The sequence below is a fragment of the Strix uralensis genome, chromosome 5, assembly GCF_047716275.1.
Source record: "Strix uralensis isolate ZFMK-TIS-50842 chromosome 5, bStrUra1, whole genome shotgun sequence".
In the NCBI taxonomy this organism is placed as follows: domain Eukaryota; kingdom Metazoa; phylum Chordata; class Aves; order Strigiformes; family Strigidae; genus Strix; species Strix uralensis.
Window position 1 is genome coordinate 45,577,530 of NC_133976.1, and position 20,916 is coordinate 45,598,445.

A 20,916-nucleotide genomic window follows, 5' to 3' on the forward strand; every position below is an offset into this window, starting at 1 on the left:
GAGACAAATAAAGTCTGCTAGAGAAGAATGGGAAGTCTGCTAGAGAAGAGTAAATGTGTAAGGTTCTTGCCCAGGCCTCCAAAGACCTGATCTGCCACACAGAACCTGTATGACCCACAGAAATACGTGGAATAATATTTTTGGTGGCCTGAATCCTCCTTAAGCACCTATGTATTGTCAAGGGAAAGATCCTTGGAAAGCAGTCCAGAGGGCTTAAGTGAGTAGCCATACTGAGTGGTGAGTGAGAATCTGGTCCAGCTGAACAGTGCCCATACCCTCACTCTTGTATTTTTCCTCTTTAACCCTAGTTCCTAATTTACAGTTATTACTAAGATACATACATACATTCAGAAAAACCCTAACCCATGAGATGCCAAATAATCCTTTATGGCTGGGGACACAGGGGCACAAGAAATAGTGGCTGGCCTCATAGTCAAGCAAGGGACACACTGACTTACATGCAGGAGTGAACTGAGTGATGCATATCCTGGTCAGTCTTCAGGAGGATATATCTTAAATAGAGGGTTTTCTCCTCCTGTGTCATTTAATGCTACCTTGCAGCTTTTCCTGTAAATTTGCTGGTATAGTTGAACCTGGCAATGCTGTTGTCTTGACTGTGTGATCATTCTCACATCTTCTAGAGTCTTTTGCATAGCTAAAAGAGCCACTACTGGCCAGTTACACCACTCTACTAAATATAGGTCTGTATCCTAGTGATGAAATGAATGCATAGTACTAAGTGATAAAACAGTATTTGAAGCATTTTAATTCTGCACAAAAAAGAAATAAACACGCTCCCCCCAACCACACAACTCCAAAATGACTACAATGGCTAGAAGCAACCTTATATAATTCTCCTTTCCGATGACAAAGATTGTACTGTTTGTGACTGGGATATTATGCTAATTGAAACTGTTCTTACAATCCTTGGCTTGTAGCTGAGCTATACCGACCAGATGTCTTATACAACAAAGACATGAGAAGTTTTCTGGAAAAAGAAAAGAGATTACAGTAGACGAGCTGCATTAGGAATAAAATCATAATCATATATTTGCATTTATAAAAAAATAATTATTATCCAGCTGCATCAGTATTAGGAAAAGAGAAAATGATACCTCAAAAAATTCACTATTTAATTAAAAGAGGCAGGCAACTGGTCAGCATGGTAGGTTGTGACGTAGTAGATTAACACCCAAACAATTCTCAAGGTTTTTCATAGGCCTCTGCCAAAAGACAGCTCCAAGTAAGAGAAGAAGCATGGCAGAAAGCACGCAGTGTTTCTTTCAGAAGGATGTTTCCACTTACTGGGCTGTAGTTTGCATCGCAGAGCAGTCTTGGAACTCATGAACCTTCAGATGAAACTAACGCTAACTCCACATTCAAAGACTGCACCTGTGCTTTTGCTCCAAGCAGTGCTTCAGCTGCTAGTGGGCATCCAGTCCATGTTACTAGATCACAGCTAGTCTGAAACAACCTCCCTGCACAATGCACACAATGTGGGTGTGAGGTCTTCAGCACCACCTCTTTTGCTTTCCTGCTCTGCCCCTCTTTCTCCACTCTACACTACCTGCTGGTGGAAGCATAGTATCATTCAAAAGGGATCATCTAAGAGACAGAGACCTTGGTGTGATGAGAAAGAGAAGGTGTGGATTAATGAAGCAGGCTTGTGAACTGCATGTACAGAGACAGCAGCTGAAGCTGTATTTGCAAATAAAAAGGGATGTGGAGGTGTACCAAGAAAGATCCCTCTAAAGCACTTACTGAAGTGATGATCAGAAAGTTATGAGATCTGGGAAATAATAAGGTCATGGAAACCAAGAAAAAATGAGATATTAGAAAGAAGAATATGACTGATGGCAGCTAATATATCAAAGAGGATGGTTTTGAGGTTTAAGAAGAGGTAAGTATACTCTATCAAGAACCATTTCAATGAAGTGCAAAAGAATGGCAATGCATTAAATAAAATATGATGCAACAAACACAATTTTTAATGTTCTCAGTAACAATATCATGGTGATTTTCTAACAAAACTATCGAATCATTTACCTCGAAATTTTTCTTTTGTATCTGCCACCCTTGCAGTTAGCTAAATACTAACTCACACTCCCCAGTTATTAGTATCAGTTGGTGCAAACTGGTATGTCAGACAGCACAAATCAATTAGATGATTTATCCTGAAGAAGCTTCAACAGCCTGCTGTAATAAATCAGATAAGGCCTCTGAAATTCATGTGATACATGATAGTTATTCAGATATTCTAAATCATACTGGGGTCTTTTCCAGTGCCAGTTCAGGTAAGTTTCAAACTGTCTTTCCCTCTCACCAGCTATACTTGCAGAAGGTCAGGGCTACTGATGACAGAAAGGTTGCTGTCTTGCAGTTGCTTAGAAGTTTCATCACCACACCTGAAAATTCTGTGAATCACCCCACATTTGCTGTAGTCCTGAACTAAATGATATTCAGTGAAAAATTTGTACTGATTGGGAAATATGTTCTGATCCAGGAGGAAACATAAATAGCTTTAGGTACATTAATCAATCTAGAAGAGTTAAGTACAGGTCTAAACACTTCCCTAGGGCATGGACCAGACTCTAAATGATAACTAATTACTTCTAAAGTGCCAAGTGTTACAATACAAATGATAAATTCATATTCTGGTTGAAAAGTCTGGCATGGGTGTTTAGTCTGTAGTCTTGTAAGGAAAACTGGGGACTAAGTTGTCATTTGCCAATACTAGATCACTTAACTTTGTGATTAAGTGGTTGGGAGTAAAGAAAAAGCAGAATATTCCAAGAGCATTCTGACTTTCCACACCTCCAAATTCATCCAACATGCTAAAATACATGAATGTGGTTGCCCAAGATCTTGCTGTGATTTATTATTCACCTATCATATCTGTTAACAAGTCTTCTTTCATCACAATTAGGCCCATAGCTTGCTCAATTCAGCAATGACTTGTGGGATACTGCTCACGGTAGAGGGAATACAGACAAATAAAGAGCTTCGTGGGATAAAATTACAGAATGAAAACGAGGCATGTGTTCAGGGCCAAAGCTGTTTGTTACCAGCTGATGCTTTGTCAGGAACTAAATATAACAGTTGGTACAAAACAGAAGATTTTGAACAGACTACAAATGTATAAACATGAGTGTATAAAATATGACCTCATGTAATAAATAGGCTGTATTTCCTTCCATTAATAACTCTGAAGGGGAGACTTGAACAAACAATTGCTTTAGGACAGATTAAAAAGTTAAATTTATCAGTGCACGAGAAGTTAAGTGATGCATAGGCTTTTTGCTGATGGTTCACTCAAGGTGAGTTCCAGCTAAAACTAAATAAATGCTTGCTCAAAGAAGTGATATGACTGGCAATGAGGAAGATTTTCAAAGTTACATTGAAAAAAAAAAGCATATAGCAGAGAAGCCACCCCTGCTGAAGTCAATTAGAGCACCGTCATGTGTTTGAGAAAGACTGGTTCTTCTCTGCTGGGCTAGTTTTCTTGTCCCCAGTTATCCTTTGATTACAAACCTAACTAGCTTTGCTTGTAAATGTTATCATCAAGAAATTGTTCCAAATATAATTTTCTTACATACTTGTGCAAAGAGCAAATCGATGAAAAGAGTGTGTGTGTATTTATATAGATATATGTCAAAAAAAATCCTGGAATTACATTGAATACAGTTAATTTCTATGTAAATAAAAAACCCCTACTTTTTATTTCTGATTTGTCCTTCCTTTAAGCAAAGATATTGTTTAAACACAACTTCTGAAAAGGATTGTTTTGCCTACTCTCAAACATTTTCCCAAAATATGAACTCCATTATACTAACATTAAACTCATGGTAATGTCATTGAAATCTATCTTAATTTCTTACGTTCATATCCCACAGAAATTGGTGGGAATTTTGAGTAATGATGTGGGTAGAATTATTCCTCTGTATTCTATGATGCATACACTTTAAAAGGAATATGCACTTATTTCCCCCCTTATTATATCCAACTCTAACCACACCTTTTTTTTTTTTACCATTTTTTTCTGATTTCCTCATACATATGCACAATTCCTTTCTCTCTCATTCTGTTTAACATTCACTTCCCTTTTTGTCTTCTCATCATCATGCTTGCCTACGGCCTTTCAGGAAATAATACTGTTTCAGTGTGGTGGGTCACATTATCAGTGAAACACAGAGAAAGCAGGGGGCTGTGGGTGGGTGGAATGCATTTTATCAAGTGCACTCATCAAAAGAAAAGCATGACTCTCAGAAAAAAATCTCATTTCAAGTGTTCTTTCTGTATTTTCATTTGAATGAAGTTTCATTTCCATTGTTAGTAGGACACAAGCAGGAGGTTACTATACAAACACTAAGAAAGAGAAGAATCATCAGAAGATAGAACTAGCAAGATACCATGCTATGATACAAGTGGAACATTCCCATGCTATACTAAATGTTGAATCATGTATACATAGCCATATACCATAATGCAGTTGAAAAAAAAGGTAATCTTAGTTATCACTTTGTTCTGTTATATATTGTTTTCACTTGCTGATTTTTGTTCAAATTGCTAGCAATGCACAATGTAGACTGATTTATTTAATTTGCTGGATGTTTTGAAGAGTAAACATTATTTCCAATACTTGGCAATTCAGCTTTTACAACTCAAAAGCAAATTATGAATCCACAGAAAGAACCCTGGCTGGTCTGAACTTGGTGCTCTTTCTCTTTACTCTTAAAATCGGATAGAGCAGGCTCCAGCATTCTGTGAAAGTTGTCCAGTCTGGGGTTTCACTCTGGTAGATTTTGTGCAGGGTTTATGTTTGTTTCAGTTTAGTCAGAAAGGTTGAAAAATATTTGGAAAAATGTAGAAAATGATTGTAGCATGCTAAACGTGTCCCATTTAATACCAGAGTCACTCTTTAAAAAGAACGTATGTGCATTCTTTGTACTGTAAAATGTGAAAACTGTTGCATATCTACCAGTGTCCAACCTTCCTTTCTTGTGCTAGGTCTCTGAGTTGGTTTGCAGTCCTTAAGATAAATATATTATCCTCTGACTTAAGAGACTATTAGGCAGTTAAATAGTAGCTACAATGCTGTGTAATACTACTTTGTGTTCAAATGGCAATTACTCAGAAACATAGCATTTCTGTACTCTGATAACTACTCTAGAATCATGCTGTTGGGTTGTTCCCAAAGCCAAAATACGATGAACACTTGTTTATTAACAAGATACTAGAGAACAGGTTTCTCATCTTCTTGAGGTCTTTCTATGCCTCATTCCTGTTAATTCTGGAGACCTTCACTGCATTAGTATGCTGGTTACTAGGAACAGTAAAATGTGCTGCATAAACACCAGCCTTTGGTACCTCAGAGAGGTGGAACATCACTACAAACTGCAGCAAGGATACTCAGCAAGTCTCTAAAATATTCACTAGCTTCACCATGACATTACAGAATATTAATCCTGGCAATTTTCAATCTCTGTTCTGTCATGCTTGAAGACCTTTAATCAGGCTGAAGGTGAAGAATTTGCATGACATAACAGGTCCTTATCATCGTCAGTAGTTTTTCATTCCTCCAATACTTTCATTCAGGTTTAGTTATTTCTTTAAGCTCAGAAGAATACATTCCAGAACTCTTAATGTTATTCTGGCAACTTTTTATCATATTTCCCAAAGCCTACATGGGACGCTTTATTATATTTAGCGATCTTCTCAAACACTACCAAATGCCAACAGGTAATCAATGGCTGGGCAATTAGAATTCTGTGGTGATTAGGAAAGTTCACTCATAATTCATAGCCAGTAGCCCTAGTACATTGTATCAAACTATCTATGTGACTTCATGGTTAAAACACGAGCTCTGGAAAATTTTCAGTGTGTATCTTTTGAAAATTTTCTGTATTACTAGAGCTCTGCTGTCAGTCACTTCTTTGTACAATTTACTCTGGTGTCAAACACCAGACTGTTCAATATGCTTCCATTCACCTCTTTGGTTCCTTACTATCAGCACAGTGCTCTCCTGAAATACAAAAGTTCTTCTACTAATTTAACATATTTATTTAATCTAATATGCAGAGTTCAGAAACACAGAGGCAAAGAGTGGCCTTTTTTTCCAATTTAAATTGATGTTTGTCTTGTCCAAAATTTCATGCTAATCAGTAAGCATAAAGGTGTACTTCACCATGGTAAATCAGACTCGATGTGCAGGGAGCAATGAGCTAAGCTGTTAGAAAACAGCAATATTAGTCAACAGTTTATAGTGTGTATATGTGAGGTCTATTCAAATTAATTATAGCAAGAATAATACTACTAGTGCTTTCATACTCTGATTTAGATGATACGGGTAGCAGTTAGAGACTTAATGCAGTGTCACTTTACACTCCTGTGGTCAAACATTACTATGAATGAACAAATAAATACGATAAAGAACAATGATACAGAGCTCTCATGATTCATCTTGTGGTGAAGGGTTTCAAGCAGCCACACTTCTGATGTAGACATCAACAGCTCAGCGACTCACCCTAGACTGCTGTTGTAGTCAATGAGGAAAAAGAGACACTTTGAGGCTACAATTCATCTGACCTATTTTGGATGGGATGAATCATACTCTGGGTGTGCCTGTTCCCTTTGTTGACTATAAAGGGAGACTAGATGATTAGCTCAGATGTAAATGCCTGCATCCTACGTATTAGACATTTACATCAGTATGATGAAACCCACTCTTACTGTCCAGATACACAGTTAATGACTCATGCAAATTTATCTCCATGTGGTCCAGGAGATGCTGTACTTCAGAACAGTTACATTTGACAAGAACAGTGTTGTTAGCAGACAGGCCAAGGTGTTTTTCAGTTAAAGCTTTTAAAAACACTTTAACCAATGATGTTATGGATTTTTTTCTTCTTAGTGTATGAGAAAAATCAACCATGAAATATGATTGAGTGTATCTCTCTCTCATTTTGCCTGATGTGAGGCAACTGCCCGCAATGACATTAATGGCATATCCCCGTGAGTTTCTACATACATTCCCCCACTGCCTGGGGCAGGCTCATTTTCTACAGCTACTCATCAGACCGTAGTTTGGTCTATATGTTTCTATATGTTTGAGCTGCACCCAGGTTCTGTGTGGTTCTAGCTCCTCAGGCACACCATAGGCATCCAAGTCCTTTGTTTTATTCCATTTCTCAGACACAGAGCCTGTGACCCAGCTGTTGCACAACCCAAGCCAGTGTTATATACCATAAGTTTTCCCAGCAGCTTTGGCAGGAACACCTGAATATGACAGAAAAGGTCCGAGATGTTCTGCAAAATAACTTATAGAAAGGACACAGTTTATTTGCAGAGAAAGAAGTGCCACCTGTGATCCAAATACAGACAGCAAACTGTGCGGAGACCCCTCTATCCAGCATCCTCAAGACCACAAAAGCCCTTTAGGGCTCTCTTCAGCAATTTCAGTCACTTTTGCTGTTTCAGGCATACTGCTCCTGAATACTCTGCTTAGCTTGTTCAAACGCAACATTCAAAAGATTCCCTTAAAAGAAAAAATGAACCTCACAATGTCTACAATGTCTTGGGTAATCTCCCTGCCCTTCCCCCTCTCCTAAGTTTTAACTAGTGATTTCTGTTCTCCTCAGCTAGGGATTTTCATAGCCTTAACCTACCACAAAGGCCAGCTGGGAGAACTGGATTTGCTTTATTTTGGTCAATCTTCTTAGCATATTCCATACTATACATAGATAGAGCTAGTCCTCAAATTTTTCACTGAAGCCTTCACATAACTGATGTAAGTCACAGCAGCATCTGTGTCAGCAATTTTCAGATTTTGTTTGCTTTTGTGTGTGTGTGTGTGTGTGTGTGTGTGTGTAAGATTGATCTAGAGAGTTCCTAAAACTATTAAGAGTTCATCAGATACTTAGAGAAAGTGGCTTGGTACCGTCACATTTATATTGTTGCTTTTTAAAGGAATGACAATAAATCACAAAACAGTAGACTGAATTAATGGGTAATTCAGGATCATTTCAATAAGATGAGTTTCACTGGCTTAATTCAAGGCCTGAAGAATAATAATGCAATTCAGAATTTTCAAAGATGGGCATTTAAAATTAACCTTAAAACCTAATCACTTTTAAACACTGATACAATTTTTAATCTTCCAAATTAGCTTCATTGCAATTTCTAAAGCAATCAGGATGAGGAGGTGCATAAATATGAGTTCAAAAATTTTCACCAGAAGATTTTGCCATTTGTGAGAAATCAAGAAATTAGAGATACACCAACCCTTTACATTTGACAGCATCCACTGCTTTTGTGTAGAAGGCACTGAACTCAGCATCAGTGTGAAAACAAGTTACCAAATTATACTTTAAGAGAAAAGATTAAAAAATAAAGCTGCAAACCCAAAGAACAGAAGAGCATTGAAAACTATGATATTTTCTAACACAGTACTTAAAACTGAAGATAATTTTTCCCCTGCATTAGCTGTAGAGAAAAGGGAAGGGAAGGTAAAATTCCTTTTTTTTTTCTTTGTATATAGTTTTGACTTTATATTGTTTAATCATACCTGCTCTTTGTGATCAAAACTATGATTTATAGCTAACCACTCACTGTTGAATAGAACAGATGAGACATGATTCTGGTCCTTTTTTTGAGTAGGGACAGTCATCTCCAAATATGACACAAAAAGACAACAGTTTTTTTAAAGTTTATTTTGTATTCAAATAAATATATATTATATATATAATGAATATATAAGTATATATTCATTCTTTAAATAAAAAAAAATTAACCCTTGTTTCCTGCAGAAAGCAGGATATTTTGTAGTTTCAGACTTTGTGTTATTTATTTTAATTCTCAGTCTTTCTGTAAGCAGTTTTTTTTAAAAAAGAGAGATCTCAGGTGTCTAAAGCCATTATTTGCCTACACAGGACATGTAAAATGGTGTTCTGTCTGACTTCCTGAAACTATGTAATGACAAAAAGAAAATCCTCTGAAGCAAAGCTATAACCCCTGAGAAATTCAGCATGGTGAATAGACCTGGCCTTAATGAATTAAGTTCCTACATGTTGAACTATGTGAAACAAGGAAGCTGTCTACTGCCTCCTGTAGCCGTAGATATCTTGTAGAGAGATGCCTTGATAACTCTCCACCAGTCTCATCTGTCTCCTGATCACATCACTTGATCTTATAGGATCAGTTTCGCCTTGGCAGACACCACTCCCCATGCTGGAGTGGAGCTGCTTTAAACAGATGAAAGCATACCGGACACTTTGCTTAAACTGCAAACGTTAACACTTTAGAGGTTCTGATCCCAGATTAATAGGAAAAAAAGCTGGTACAATTAACATACCTGAAGGACCCTATTTAACAGAATAGTTGCTTTTGTGTTTTAAACCACAAGCATATAAGAGAAAAACATTAAAATCAATGAATGAATTAAAAATTTGACTAAGCTAGAGAAGCAGAAAGCAGAAATAATTACAAGGAATAAACTTGTCTGAACAAAGAAAAACAGGATGAAAAACAACACACTCTTCTCTTGGATTATCTATATATCTAAATATCTATTCTCTCGCCCCCTTGCCTAAGCAAAACCAAGTATTTATGCATCCTATGGGCACATCAGAAAACAAGTATTGGCCATATGGGCAACCTCATGTCTTTCCCACAATGATACTTTCAGCGTGTGTTTTTAGTTTGCATCAGAGAGATTTTTGTTGGCAGGGAAGAAGACAGGAAGAGGGAAAACAAGGCCCCACCAGGTGTCTCGTAAAGGGAGGTAAGGTTAACTTTGGGATGCTAATTCTCCTTCACAACAGGCACTGTGTTTGAGCCAAAGCAGTAACTCTCACTTTCTTCTATGCTCATATGTCATTACTAGAGTCTCCTGCTGCCTCTCCTCAGTTCTTATCTCTCCAGTTAATCTTAGTCTTAAATCTTTTTCTGTTATTACCAGAAAGATGAGAAAGATGGCCGTGGGCTACTGGCAATTGTACACAGCAACAATACAAATTGTCACTTGAAGTCTAGCATCACGATTTTATCTTCTGTTTGTCTAGGTGGTTTGAGACTCTGGTGAGACAACAGTGAAAAGATGGCATTTGTGCAATACAATGGATGCGATGTAGTTGTTACGTACACATACCTAACACAACTTTATCTGTAGGCTCAGGTAACAAGAAGAGAGTTAATATTCTCTCTTCAATTCTAGTGGATTTAAGGATATTGCTTTTTGCAGATTGAATTCCTCTGGTAGCTGACTACATACTACTCATTTCTCAGGAAAGGAAATAACTCTGTTCTTTGAAAGCGTGCATGTGAAAAGTTACAACAGCAAGAATAATGCAATATAAATAAAATCCTTTATTAATAAATCCCTGCAAAACTAGGCAGTACAAATATGCTGCTGGTAGATGTCAATAACTGACCACTGTTAACTTTCAACTTTGAAACAAATATGATCTTAGAAGAAAGCTGTGAATGTTGAATTGCTGCTGCAAGTTTTGAACAAAACTTTGAAACAGAAAATCCCTGTGAGAAACAGAGCTCACTGTCACCTTTGCAGTGCTATTGCCTGGTGTCCTACGTGTTGAATGATGCTGAGATTAGGAGCAGGAGAACTGGAACTCATCTCAGGTTGCAGTCTGATTTCACAGTTTATCTACCTAAGATATGAGGGGCACACCTGGCATACTTTGACATGGTTGTACTGTTAGAATGCAAAAGGTGCTGTATAAATCAGTAGAAACTCCAGAGCTATTACTATTGGGTTACAAGACTATCAGGCTACAGAGGCGATCAGACATACAACCACCTCTTTTTCCAAAGACTGCTTCGTAGATTTTAAAGTCATCATACCCTCTTCAAGTTTCTCTGGTCTGGCTCTGTATAAGAGCAGCTACATTATCCTTCTGTTCCTGTGGTGGTTCAGTAAATACTGACAAAAACACTGCTGCCAAATCTATATAAAAGTGAAGAGATGATGGTATATAAATTTCCAAGGGCTAAGACTGCTGTTGATGGCCATGGTCATCCACCTAATCTATTTCAAGTACATTCTTCCCCAATGCTTAACTGATTGTAGAGGGATCAATACCTTAAGGTCTAGGAGATTTACTCTTTTTCAGAAAATATGGTTGAAAAAGAATATTAAAGAGTTAGTGGATGTGAAGGATTAGTGATTAAACATGGGCTTTTATTGAAAAGAACCAGTAAAAATGTAATTTTGGTTCAGAAGAAATAAATTAAGAGCCTATTTTGGGCAACACTCTTCCTTATACAATTATCCATGTTTATACAGAAACAATTAAAATCAATGCTTTGATGCTCTGTGTATTCATGGATACTTAACTGTTCCATCTTTTAAATAACAAAGAATAATCTTCCTCCAATCTCTTCTTGAGACACAGTTTTCTAATCAAGATTTTTTCTCTCTTTTTCTTATATTTAATAGTAAAGCAGCACTAGGGTAACAACACATCCTGAGAATCTGTATGCACTTACTGGTAACATAGCTGAGTTGTATTTGAGAAATCTGGGGTTTATTTAACCACTCTGTTTTGGACCTTGGTGAAACAAGTTCTCAAATATGTACATGCATCTCTCTCTGTATTTAACACATCCTAGATCCAAGCTTGTGGTTTAAATACTCAGGAAAACATTGTTAGTATGTAAATGTGCATTTCTGAATCAAAATCTTCTCATCTGAATAGAGAATTAACAGTTGAATGTTTCTCATTCAGGGGCTGACTCTGCAGCAAATGTCTCAAAAGAAGATTAAGATGACTGAGATTAACTTTGAAAATGTCTGGATTTATACATACATACACAGTTTACAGCACATTGGTACGTATTACTTTTAAAATGTCAAAAATGCATCATGTGAAACAAATTAACTGTGTGTGATGGAAGGCAGACAATTTCCAGTTACATGCTTCTTAAAACACTATCTGCCTTCGCTTCGTTTCCTCTTAAATCATCAGCTTCTCATTATTTGTGCTTCTAATGAGTAACTAAAATCAATAGTTTTACATAATTCATAATTCATATTTTAAATTCTATTCCATTACTTACAAGAACATTAATTTGTATCTGAATAACACAGGTCAGCCAAAAGCTTGTATTTATATCTTTTTGGTCTTGCATGACTGTCATCTATGTTAAGGAGAGATGTTGATGTACGTGTCCTGAAACAGCAAACTCAAAGGACAAATTATCCTCTGCACAAAGCTGATGACTTCAGTAGTTTGTCACATTTAAAAAGAAAGTTTCTGTCTGATAACATCACTAGAAGGTTCCAACTCAAGTGATAGGATGGAATTAAGCAAATTGTTTACTTATAATTACATTAAGAGGTTAATCCTTTTTTCTGTAGTTACACAAACGTCTCTTGGACATCAACGTGAAACTGAAGTTTGTAGGATCCAGCATAGGAATGTTATTTATAAAACAAATCCTACTTTTTCAACATTATCTGTATATAGAGACTATACATTTACTGCATGCAAAAATAACATCCCTTGTGCTTTCTAATTAACACTCTGGCAACTTGTTGCAAATGGTGAATCTCGCACCTGTGCAGGGCCTTGTCAAAGCTTCCGTTCTCTTCACCCAGCTGCAGGCGCAGATCCCCTTTGAGGGATCGGATGCAGGACACATACAGGGGAGCTCAGCTTACTACTCTGCTCTACACAGGATAAATTCAGATAGACTAAAATGATTAATTCACTGCTACCATGCCTAAAGAATATTTTCAGCCTGACAGAGCAGGAGGAAGTCAAGGTCCCTGCATAGCCGTCGGTCAGCCACAAGCCTGGTTGCTCTTTCAAAGGTACCTCACAAACATTTCCTGACCTCACATCCAGCTTCTGCAGAGATATACCTTATTATCAGTTATGTGTTTCTGAAGGAAACATGACTGGAAATTTAAGATATTCCCCCTCTACACTCCACAAAGGTGACTTAATGTTAAAAGATGCCACAAGTTTTGTAGAAGACGTGTCTGTGTACAGGTGCAGCTCTCTTTCAATTTCCACATCACGGTGAGACACTCTGGGATGGAGGACAGGGCTCTCTCCGGGAGGGGTGTGCTCCCAGGGGCGCTCAGCCCGCCTGGCGTGCCAGCCTGGCACCATGTGGTCCAGCACCTCTTCAGGTCAGGCCTGTACTGCCAGAGACATTTAAGCTGGACACACGCATTTAACTTTTCAAACCATGTATTTTTACACCGCTCATGAAAACCAAAGATGACATGTAGGTAGGTACTTGCTCCTACTCCAGCTCCAGAGCTCCAGGAGGCACACTGAACTGCATGCTTATCTAACCAAAACTTCACCTGCATGGATCCTCACAAAATGTCCCAGTCATCACCCATAAATCACCAGCTCAATCCGCTTATCTTAATCCATCCCTTCATAAAAATGAATTTTAAAAAATCAAATAAATGTTGACACACTGATGTAAAAAAACCCCAAATATTTCAGTCTGTGACCAGAACTGTCACTTTTTTCTGTTCCTACAAACAACTGGCCTTTTTTTTTTCTTGGAAGAATGAATTTGGTTATTTACACATCCTCAGTTGGCATACCAAACAGAGAAATGTTAGACTTAAAGCATGTGGCACTTGCAGCAGTATTTTTCAATTTTAGCACACTAGGCTGAAGAGCAAGAGAAGACATCCCCGTGACAGACAGGGAGCCAGGAGGGGAGCAGCACATCGCTTAGCACTGCTCCACAGGGCTTCACCCCGTGTGAGAGAGATCTGGCCTTATGCTGCTCTTCTGTCAAGGACTGTATTTCACACTTTATGAATCTGATTTTCACTTCCTGATGAGTACGTTATATATTTTTTCCCAAGATAATATAGATTATACTAATATATGCACAGTCTACCACAACTTATGTTCGATACTATTTGTTATATACATATATTTGGGCACAGATGGGGAAAAATCCCCCTTTATGTAGGCTATGAGTATGTAATGAGAAGAAAAATGACAGGAAGAGGAGAGGAGGAAAGAAGGAGGAGTACTCTAGCAAGTACCAATGTATATTAATGGTCAGGCACCATCTGGTACCACATCTGACAGTTTGTCTACCACCTCTAACAGCCAATGGCAATTCCAAGCCCATTTGTATTCTTATTTATTGTCACTGAACATGGTGCTTTATAAAGGATTTTCAGGAAGTTTGGGGACACCCACTCTCCTGGAAAAATATTTGCTTGAATTCATAAAAAACCAACAGCACTCAGTTACGCATTACAGCCAAACAGCAAGAAGCCTTTCCAGTTTCCAAGGATATATTTGAAAGCAAGAGAAATTTGGTTGTCAATAGCCAATAGCTATGACCTTGTTATGAAACTTCACAGGGATTAAAATATCAGCACTGTATATTCAGTCTATTCAAATTTCTTCTTTTATCCTCAGTCAGATGAAGAAGTGAAACCACCAGTGACATGAATAGTAACTATATAAGGAAAAACATAATAGGACACGGATTATTAACAAAAGACAGTTGAAAGCCCCCCTTCACATGAAAAGATATTCCCTTGCTCTTAATCATGAGATGGTCTTCACACAGGCTAATTGTACAATATCTTCAAAAACAAGAAGAACTTTTGAAAAGTGCCCTTTTAAAGCTGCCACTTTCATGGTCCTATGCAGAAAGAAACTGGGACTGAGGTTTTGCAGCAATCTGAGCAAATACACTGTCAGTTTTCTTTCAAAGCAGATTTTCATCTTGGAAGGAAGAGCAAAAGTAAAATTCAAAGATAAGCTTTATGAAAAATTTGCCAGATGTTTAGCAAAATAAAAAAGTTCAGATAGAGAGGAACATCTATTATGCATAGCTAGAAAGATGTCTGCTTCAATTTGCAGGCCTCCATATGACCACTCCTAAAATGAGTGCCAAGGGAAGCACAGAAATCTATTCCCTCCCAACGTATTTCTGGGAGCATAATGGTACTTGCAGAAAATGTTTCCATCAGACTGTGCCAACACACCCTTTAAGTGATCCCACCCACAGCAAGCTCCCTTTAATTTCTAATTGCTCACAATGCGTATCTGCAGCACACAGGAACTCACAGGAGGTCCTCGGAGAACCGTGAGGAGGCTAAGCTGGCTGGGGCAGATGACACTGCACTCGGAGAAAAGCAGAACATTGCCGCCGGATGGCTATGCAGCATTTGAGACAACGTCAAGCTGGTGAGGCGCTGACGGTCATGGGGCAGCAGAAGAACAGAGGATTAGAGGAGGAAATTGGGTTGCTGAACAGTGAAAATGGGTAACGGTTACAGGCAATGCACAGAGCGATGGAGTTAATGCACTGAGGCTTTGAGAAAAGCAGGGCAACAGAAGGCACCATGCAAGGGAGACAGGGGGCTCTGGATAATAAAGGGAAGGCAGCAACTGCTGGTCATCAGGTAGTCTGAGGCAACGCCTCAGGCAGTGCTGCTCGTCCCACATAGAGAAGGACGAGATGCAAGATGTGACAAGATGAGTGGTATGACAATACAAATAAATACTGTTGGAAAATGCCAGCTAATTGCAACCAGAGCTCTCCGTAACCAAAATCAGCGTCAACCAAGTTCTTATTAAAGACACACCTGTTGAAGAAGTAAAAAAATAATTGTACAGGTGTTTTTAAACATTCCCATTTCGGTTTGGAGTGACTGCTTTGGTTTGTTTAATGGACGTAAATTAAGCTAGGAACGTATGTAAAAATCTATGACCTTGAACGCAAAATAAAAAAAAATAAAAATCCCAGTCTTGCTTTTTTTGCTTGTCATTTTATGAAAGGCAGCACTGAAACTTTCCATCTCAACCTGGAACAAGGTATAGCTCCCTACACCTTCAGGGTTTAAGCTTTGAATCGTCCTAAAAAATTCCCCTAGTTAGCTCTGAGGGACACTGGAGATTACTGATGGGGTGGTATCGAATCAGGATGTAAGATGCTTGCAGTAAAGATAGGAAGGATGCATTTTTTTACGGAGGAGACTTACTTGGCTGTGGGAAGACACCCAGCAGGCAGACTCTTCCCTCTCCCAAAGCTCTCAAACACAGGAGCCAGCTTCCCTAAGTGGTATCCACACGTAGCTCCACTGCTTTACATTTCCTCCCTGAAACAGTTGCTGATTCTTTCTCCTCCTCCCAGCAGAGCACCACGCAAAGGTCAAGCAAAAGCCTTTGAGATTAAATTGTGATTAAAATTTCCATTATTTTGTGAACTTGTTTCACATATTAAAGAGCCCTAATGGAACTTGCACACATTTGTGCAGGTAGAAAGGCACATGATGACAGGAATTAAGGAAATTAATTCCTATGCTTTGGACTAAAGTAATCTTCCAGAATGTAATTGGCTTTCAATCATTCACACACAACATGCCCTTCACCTTTAAATGGTAATTCATTTTACCATCCAGGTTTTGAATTCCATTTACATCAGGCTTTAAGAAAGCTCCCATCTCCATACTAGAATACAGTGTAAATATTTTGTCCAGAAGGAGACCACGTCAAGAGCGTATTTCAGATTTCTGATGTATGTATCTATATGATATTACCGTTTCAGTGACCCTTAGGAAGGCGAAATGAAGAACACTTCCTGGACAGAGATAAAGCAGCATTTCCCCCAGCAATGCCTCCTGAAACACTCGCTATTTTCTCACTGCACTGAGCTCTCCGTGGGACATGGCAAAGTGGATATGAGAGTACAAGACTTTTCAGGGATGCGCCTAGATCACAGCAGACCTGTGCAAAGCATAGTGACATTAAATATAGCTGTGTCTATTTTAATAAAAGCAATAAAAATCTGGAAAATCTCACCATGTAGCACTTTCATTCTTCCACGGCTGTGAAAGAAAGACTACAGAGGAAATACCTGGAAGCACTGGGCTTGGTGTGGTTGCTTCTGGGGTTGCTTCAGCTCACCCTCTTCAGCTGACATAGCAGCAACATGTTATAGGTGATGAAGTATATCCCGCTGATGAAATGGCCTTCTGCAGGCCAGGTGCAGTATTTAAATCTATTTCTTCTTGTCTGTATTTTCCTTTTGCACATCACATCCTATCATTCTGCGATGTTTTATCTCACTCGCACTTATATCAGCCCTGGCTGACAACCAGGGAGACTCTAATGTTGTCACCCCTGCCAAATGGTTAGGCATATCCTGGACACAGTCAACAGATGCTTATATTTAAATTGGGACTAATTTGCATTTTTGTGTATTGTGGATTTTTTAAAGCATAGTTTTAGTAAGTAAAAGTAATGTGTCATTCTGAAACAGTAATACTTTCCTTTGAAAAGCCAGGTTTGCTAATGGATTGCCATCTGTTCAACCCTTTGCCAGGAAATAGATTTGTCCTGCTTATTGAAAACAGTATTAGGGTGAAACTGTAGATTACACAGTGGATTTCTGAGCAGTTTAATTTAAAGTACATGCTAGCACTTTTTTATTTCAGTAAAAATAACTTTAGATTCTCCTTTTCTACTAATGTTGGAATTTAAGCCATCCAGAAACTGTAGAGCACTTTGTGGGCTGTTTTGCTCTCAATTGGGTTCCAGAAAAGGTGCCTACCTCTCCTTTATCATTTTGAAACTGAGTTCATCAGGTATCTTTTGCATAGGAATTACAGCAAGAAGCCTTCTATCTTACTTCAAAAGCCCATCTTAATCCTCTGGAAAAAAACATTTAAAAACCAAAGGCACTGGCCTCAATCATGCTTTCAAGAGTACAAGATTTATATGTGCTGGCAGCCTCCTGGAGGCTCTGGATGCAAGTTAGGAAGAAGGACACCCCGGCAGTTCAGGATGCTGTATCGGGAGCTGTTGGACCTCTCTGACCCATGGAGCTAAAGGAGCAAACCAAATCAGAACCGTGAGTTACTCTCCTCTGTAACCCACTGAAATCTTTCTCCTGAGCCTTATTACGGGCACAAATGCACCGCGGGGGAGAGGTCCAGTTTTTACAGCCTGGTGGCAAAAGTTGAATTTTAGCATAACTTCAAGATTTCAGCACCCTCCTCCATTACCTCAGTAAGGCTACTGACACACTCTCCCGGCTAGTGAAACACCAACCACTCTCCCTACCCGGACCGAGCAGCTGCCTGCAGGAATACGCAGACGCGCTGTTTTGCAGGGTAACATCATTAACGGCAGCGAACACAGAAGTTGCAGGCGCTGATCCCTTCGCCGCACCGCCACCCCCGTCCCCGCTCCGCCAGCCCCCCGAAACGCCGCACTGGGCCAACGAACGCCTGTTTGCCGGGCAGGTGCGAGCTCCCGCCTGGCCGCCGGCAAGGGCCGCCCGGAGCCGCTGCCCCCGCCGCGGCGCACCCGCCGCCGAGCCACCTGCGGGGACGGCGGCGGCGGGGCTGGAGGCGCCCAAGGGGGAGCCCCGCAGGGCGGAGGCGGCGGAGCGGCGCCGAGGAGAGTCCCCGGCGGAGCCGCGCGGAGCGGCGCGAAGTCACATCCCGCGCCTGCGGCGCTGCCGCCGGTGGGATGCCGGCTTGCCCCCCCCTGCCCGGACAAAGTTTTATTTCCTCCGTTTCAGCCTGGAGCTCCCACCTCCCACCTGAGCCCCGCGGGGAGGCGCCTCCCCGCCACCCTCCGCCGCCGCCGCGGGGCCGGCAGAGCCGCGGCGGCAGCGCCCGCCGAGCTGGAGCTGCGGGGAGAGAGCCGGGGCGGCGGCGGCAGAGCCGGGGCGGCGGCCCCCGGGCAGGGCGCGGGGCGGCGGGGCGGGCAGCGGCGGCAGCCGCGCTTACCTCTGTCCAGCGTGAGCGGCTGGACCGCTGTCAGTGTCGCCATGTCTGCGGCGGGGCTAGAGCCCGAGTGACGCGCGGCTCCGGCACCGGCGTGGAGTGCGGGGAAGGGCGGGGAGGAGGCTGGCAGGGAGAGGGGGCGGAGGAGGAGGGTGGCTCCGTGGGAGGAGGAGGCGAACGGGGCGGAGAGGGCGCCCAGGGGAGGGCGGCTCGCCGCAGACGGGGCGCCGCGATGCTGCGGGCGCAGGGCGGCCCGGCGCGGCCCGGCGCGGGCTGCCGGCATCGCTGCGCCGCCGGAGCTGGGCCTGGCGGGAGGCCGCCGCCTCACCGCGCTCGCCTCAGGGCGGAGTCCCGGGGCCCGCAGGGGCCGGGGCGGCCCGGACCGTGCGCGGGGGTGGGGGGCGGGCCGCCGCCGGTCCCGCCGCCCCGGGGATGCCGCAGCGGCCGGCGGAGGGAGGGAGGGAGGGAGGAAGAAAGAGGGGCGAGGGCGGGGAGCTCCGCAGCGCCGCGGGGCGGGGAGGACGGGCGGGGGCCGGATTCAGCGGCCCGGCCTCGCCTGGGCCGGGGGCGGTGGGGCGGGCCGTGCCGCCCCGTCCAGTCCTGGGGCTGGGGGTCTGGCCAGCGGCCGGGGGCTCGGTGTGCCTGGGTGAGGCAGGGCTGCGAGTAGCGGCCGCAGGGGGTGGAAATCCGCGTGCGAAGCCGGGAGACGAGGTCCCTGGCTCCTGTGCAGGGCCTCGGCCGAAGGGGCGCGTCCCGTAGCGGCCCTTTCGGACGGACCAAACTGCCGGCCTCACCGGCAGTCCGGCCATCGCCTCTTTTCTAACTGCTGGGTGCAGCCCGGCCATCTGCAAGAAACCCAAGGTCCTCTCATAAAGCGTCCACACGTCTCCACAGCGTGGGGTTGGGTCCTCACATTTGCAGAGCAAGAGGTTGGCCACAGATGTGGCAGCCGCCTCTTGCAAGATCAGCTGCAGCTTGTGCCAGCTTGGAGGCCTTCACAGCAGACCATCGGTGAAGGTGGAATTTCACACCGGAGCTCTGCGAGGTTTGCCGGCAGCCCTCTGGTTGTCCACCCTCGCCGTTCACGTGAAGTCAAAGGCACCTGGTCAGCTGCTCTCCGAGGAAGGTGCGGCAGAGTCCCACAGAGTTCCTGCTGCCTTCCCTACGGTGGACAACGGTGTGGAGAAATGACTGAGAGAAGAATGGTGTCCTCTGCCCTGTGTAGTACCTGTGCAGTCCTGTGTTTGCCCAAGGAGCACTGGAATGGGGTGGAGCGTCACTCCAAACGGGAAGGTAACACTCTTCTCCTCACCAACCAGCATCTGGCAAACCTCAAGGGACTCGGAAGTACAGCAGTTCAACGCTGCACATCAAGAAAAGCTTTCAACTGAGAGGATATTTAAACACTAGTATAGATAATTAGGGAAGCTGTGGAAATTTTGCCATTAAAAGTTTTCAGAGCAGATTAAAAATACGTTCAGCTGTTTTAAAATTAGAGAAGTTTAAATAACGTTGGTGAACCACCCACTTCTTCTGATAAACTGAATTCAGCACAAATTTCTCTAATTAATAAACAATAAACAGTAGCCCATTTGGGTATCTTGACAAGAAAACGTTTCAGTTGGCTAAAATATAAAAATCGAGAAATCAGTTCCTGGCAAGCAGTCAGTTTTTAAAATCAAAATTAACATAAGGAATTATATTATGTAGCTTTTATGTACTTGCATAGCAGCTGGATTGACATAAAGTGTAACAGTTCCTCTTAAATAGTCACTTAATTACTGTATATTGGATTCATAGTCCTGAACAGAGAAGAAGTACACATTTGGAGATATAACAACCTAATGTGACAACTCTCAAACTGTTATGACACTTGAAAAAAATCTATTACAGATATAAAAGTGTGTTTAAATAATATTAAAAGCAAGATGCCAAGTTCATGAGCCAACCAAGGTACTTTCCACATAGGATTTCATAACCCTCAGACTTGCTCTTTTGAACTGCTATCTTGTGAACAGACATTTTGAAGCAAAATACAGTCCTAACAGTAACTTTTCTATCAATAAATATGCCAAATATATAACTTAGAAACATGTAACTTTAGAAAAATCAATCTTTGGGCTTGAGCAGGGTGCCTGTGGAAAGCCATAAACTTATTCTGG

At 41.6% G+C, this 20,916-nt stretch overlaps 1 protein-coding gene and 1 long non-coding RNA gene across 3 annotated transcripts in view; one reads left to right on the forward strand and one right to left on the reverse strand.

Annotated features, from left to right (window-relative positions):
- The window catches only part of LIN7A (lin-7 homolog A, crumbs cell polarity complex component), a 50,120-nt gene extending 31,049 nt beyond the window's left edge, over nucleotides 1-19,071 (reverse strand). For both annotated transcript variants that reach the window (XM_074870666.1, XM_074870667.1), the window contains exon 1: nucleotides 18,758-19,071. In XM_074870666.1, coding sequence (XP_074726767.1) covers nucleotides 18,758-19,037 — 280 coding nt within the window. In that variant the 5' untranslated portion in view covers nucleotides 19,038-19,071. The remainder of the gene's footprint in view (nucleotides 1-18,757) is intronic.
- LOC141944300 (uncharacterized) lies at nucleotides 11,768-16,819 on the forward strand. The gene is made up of 3 exons (XR_012629223.1): nucleotides 11,768-11,844; nucleotides 15,069-15,203; nucleotides 16,567-16,819. It is a non-coding gene; the product is annotated as an uncharacterized LOC141944300 (long non-coding RNA).
- Nucleotides 19,072-20,916: the final 1,845 nt, after the last annotated feature.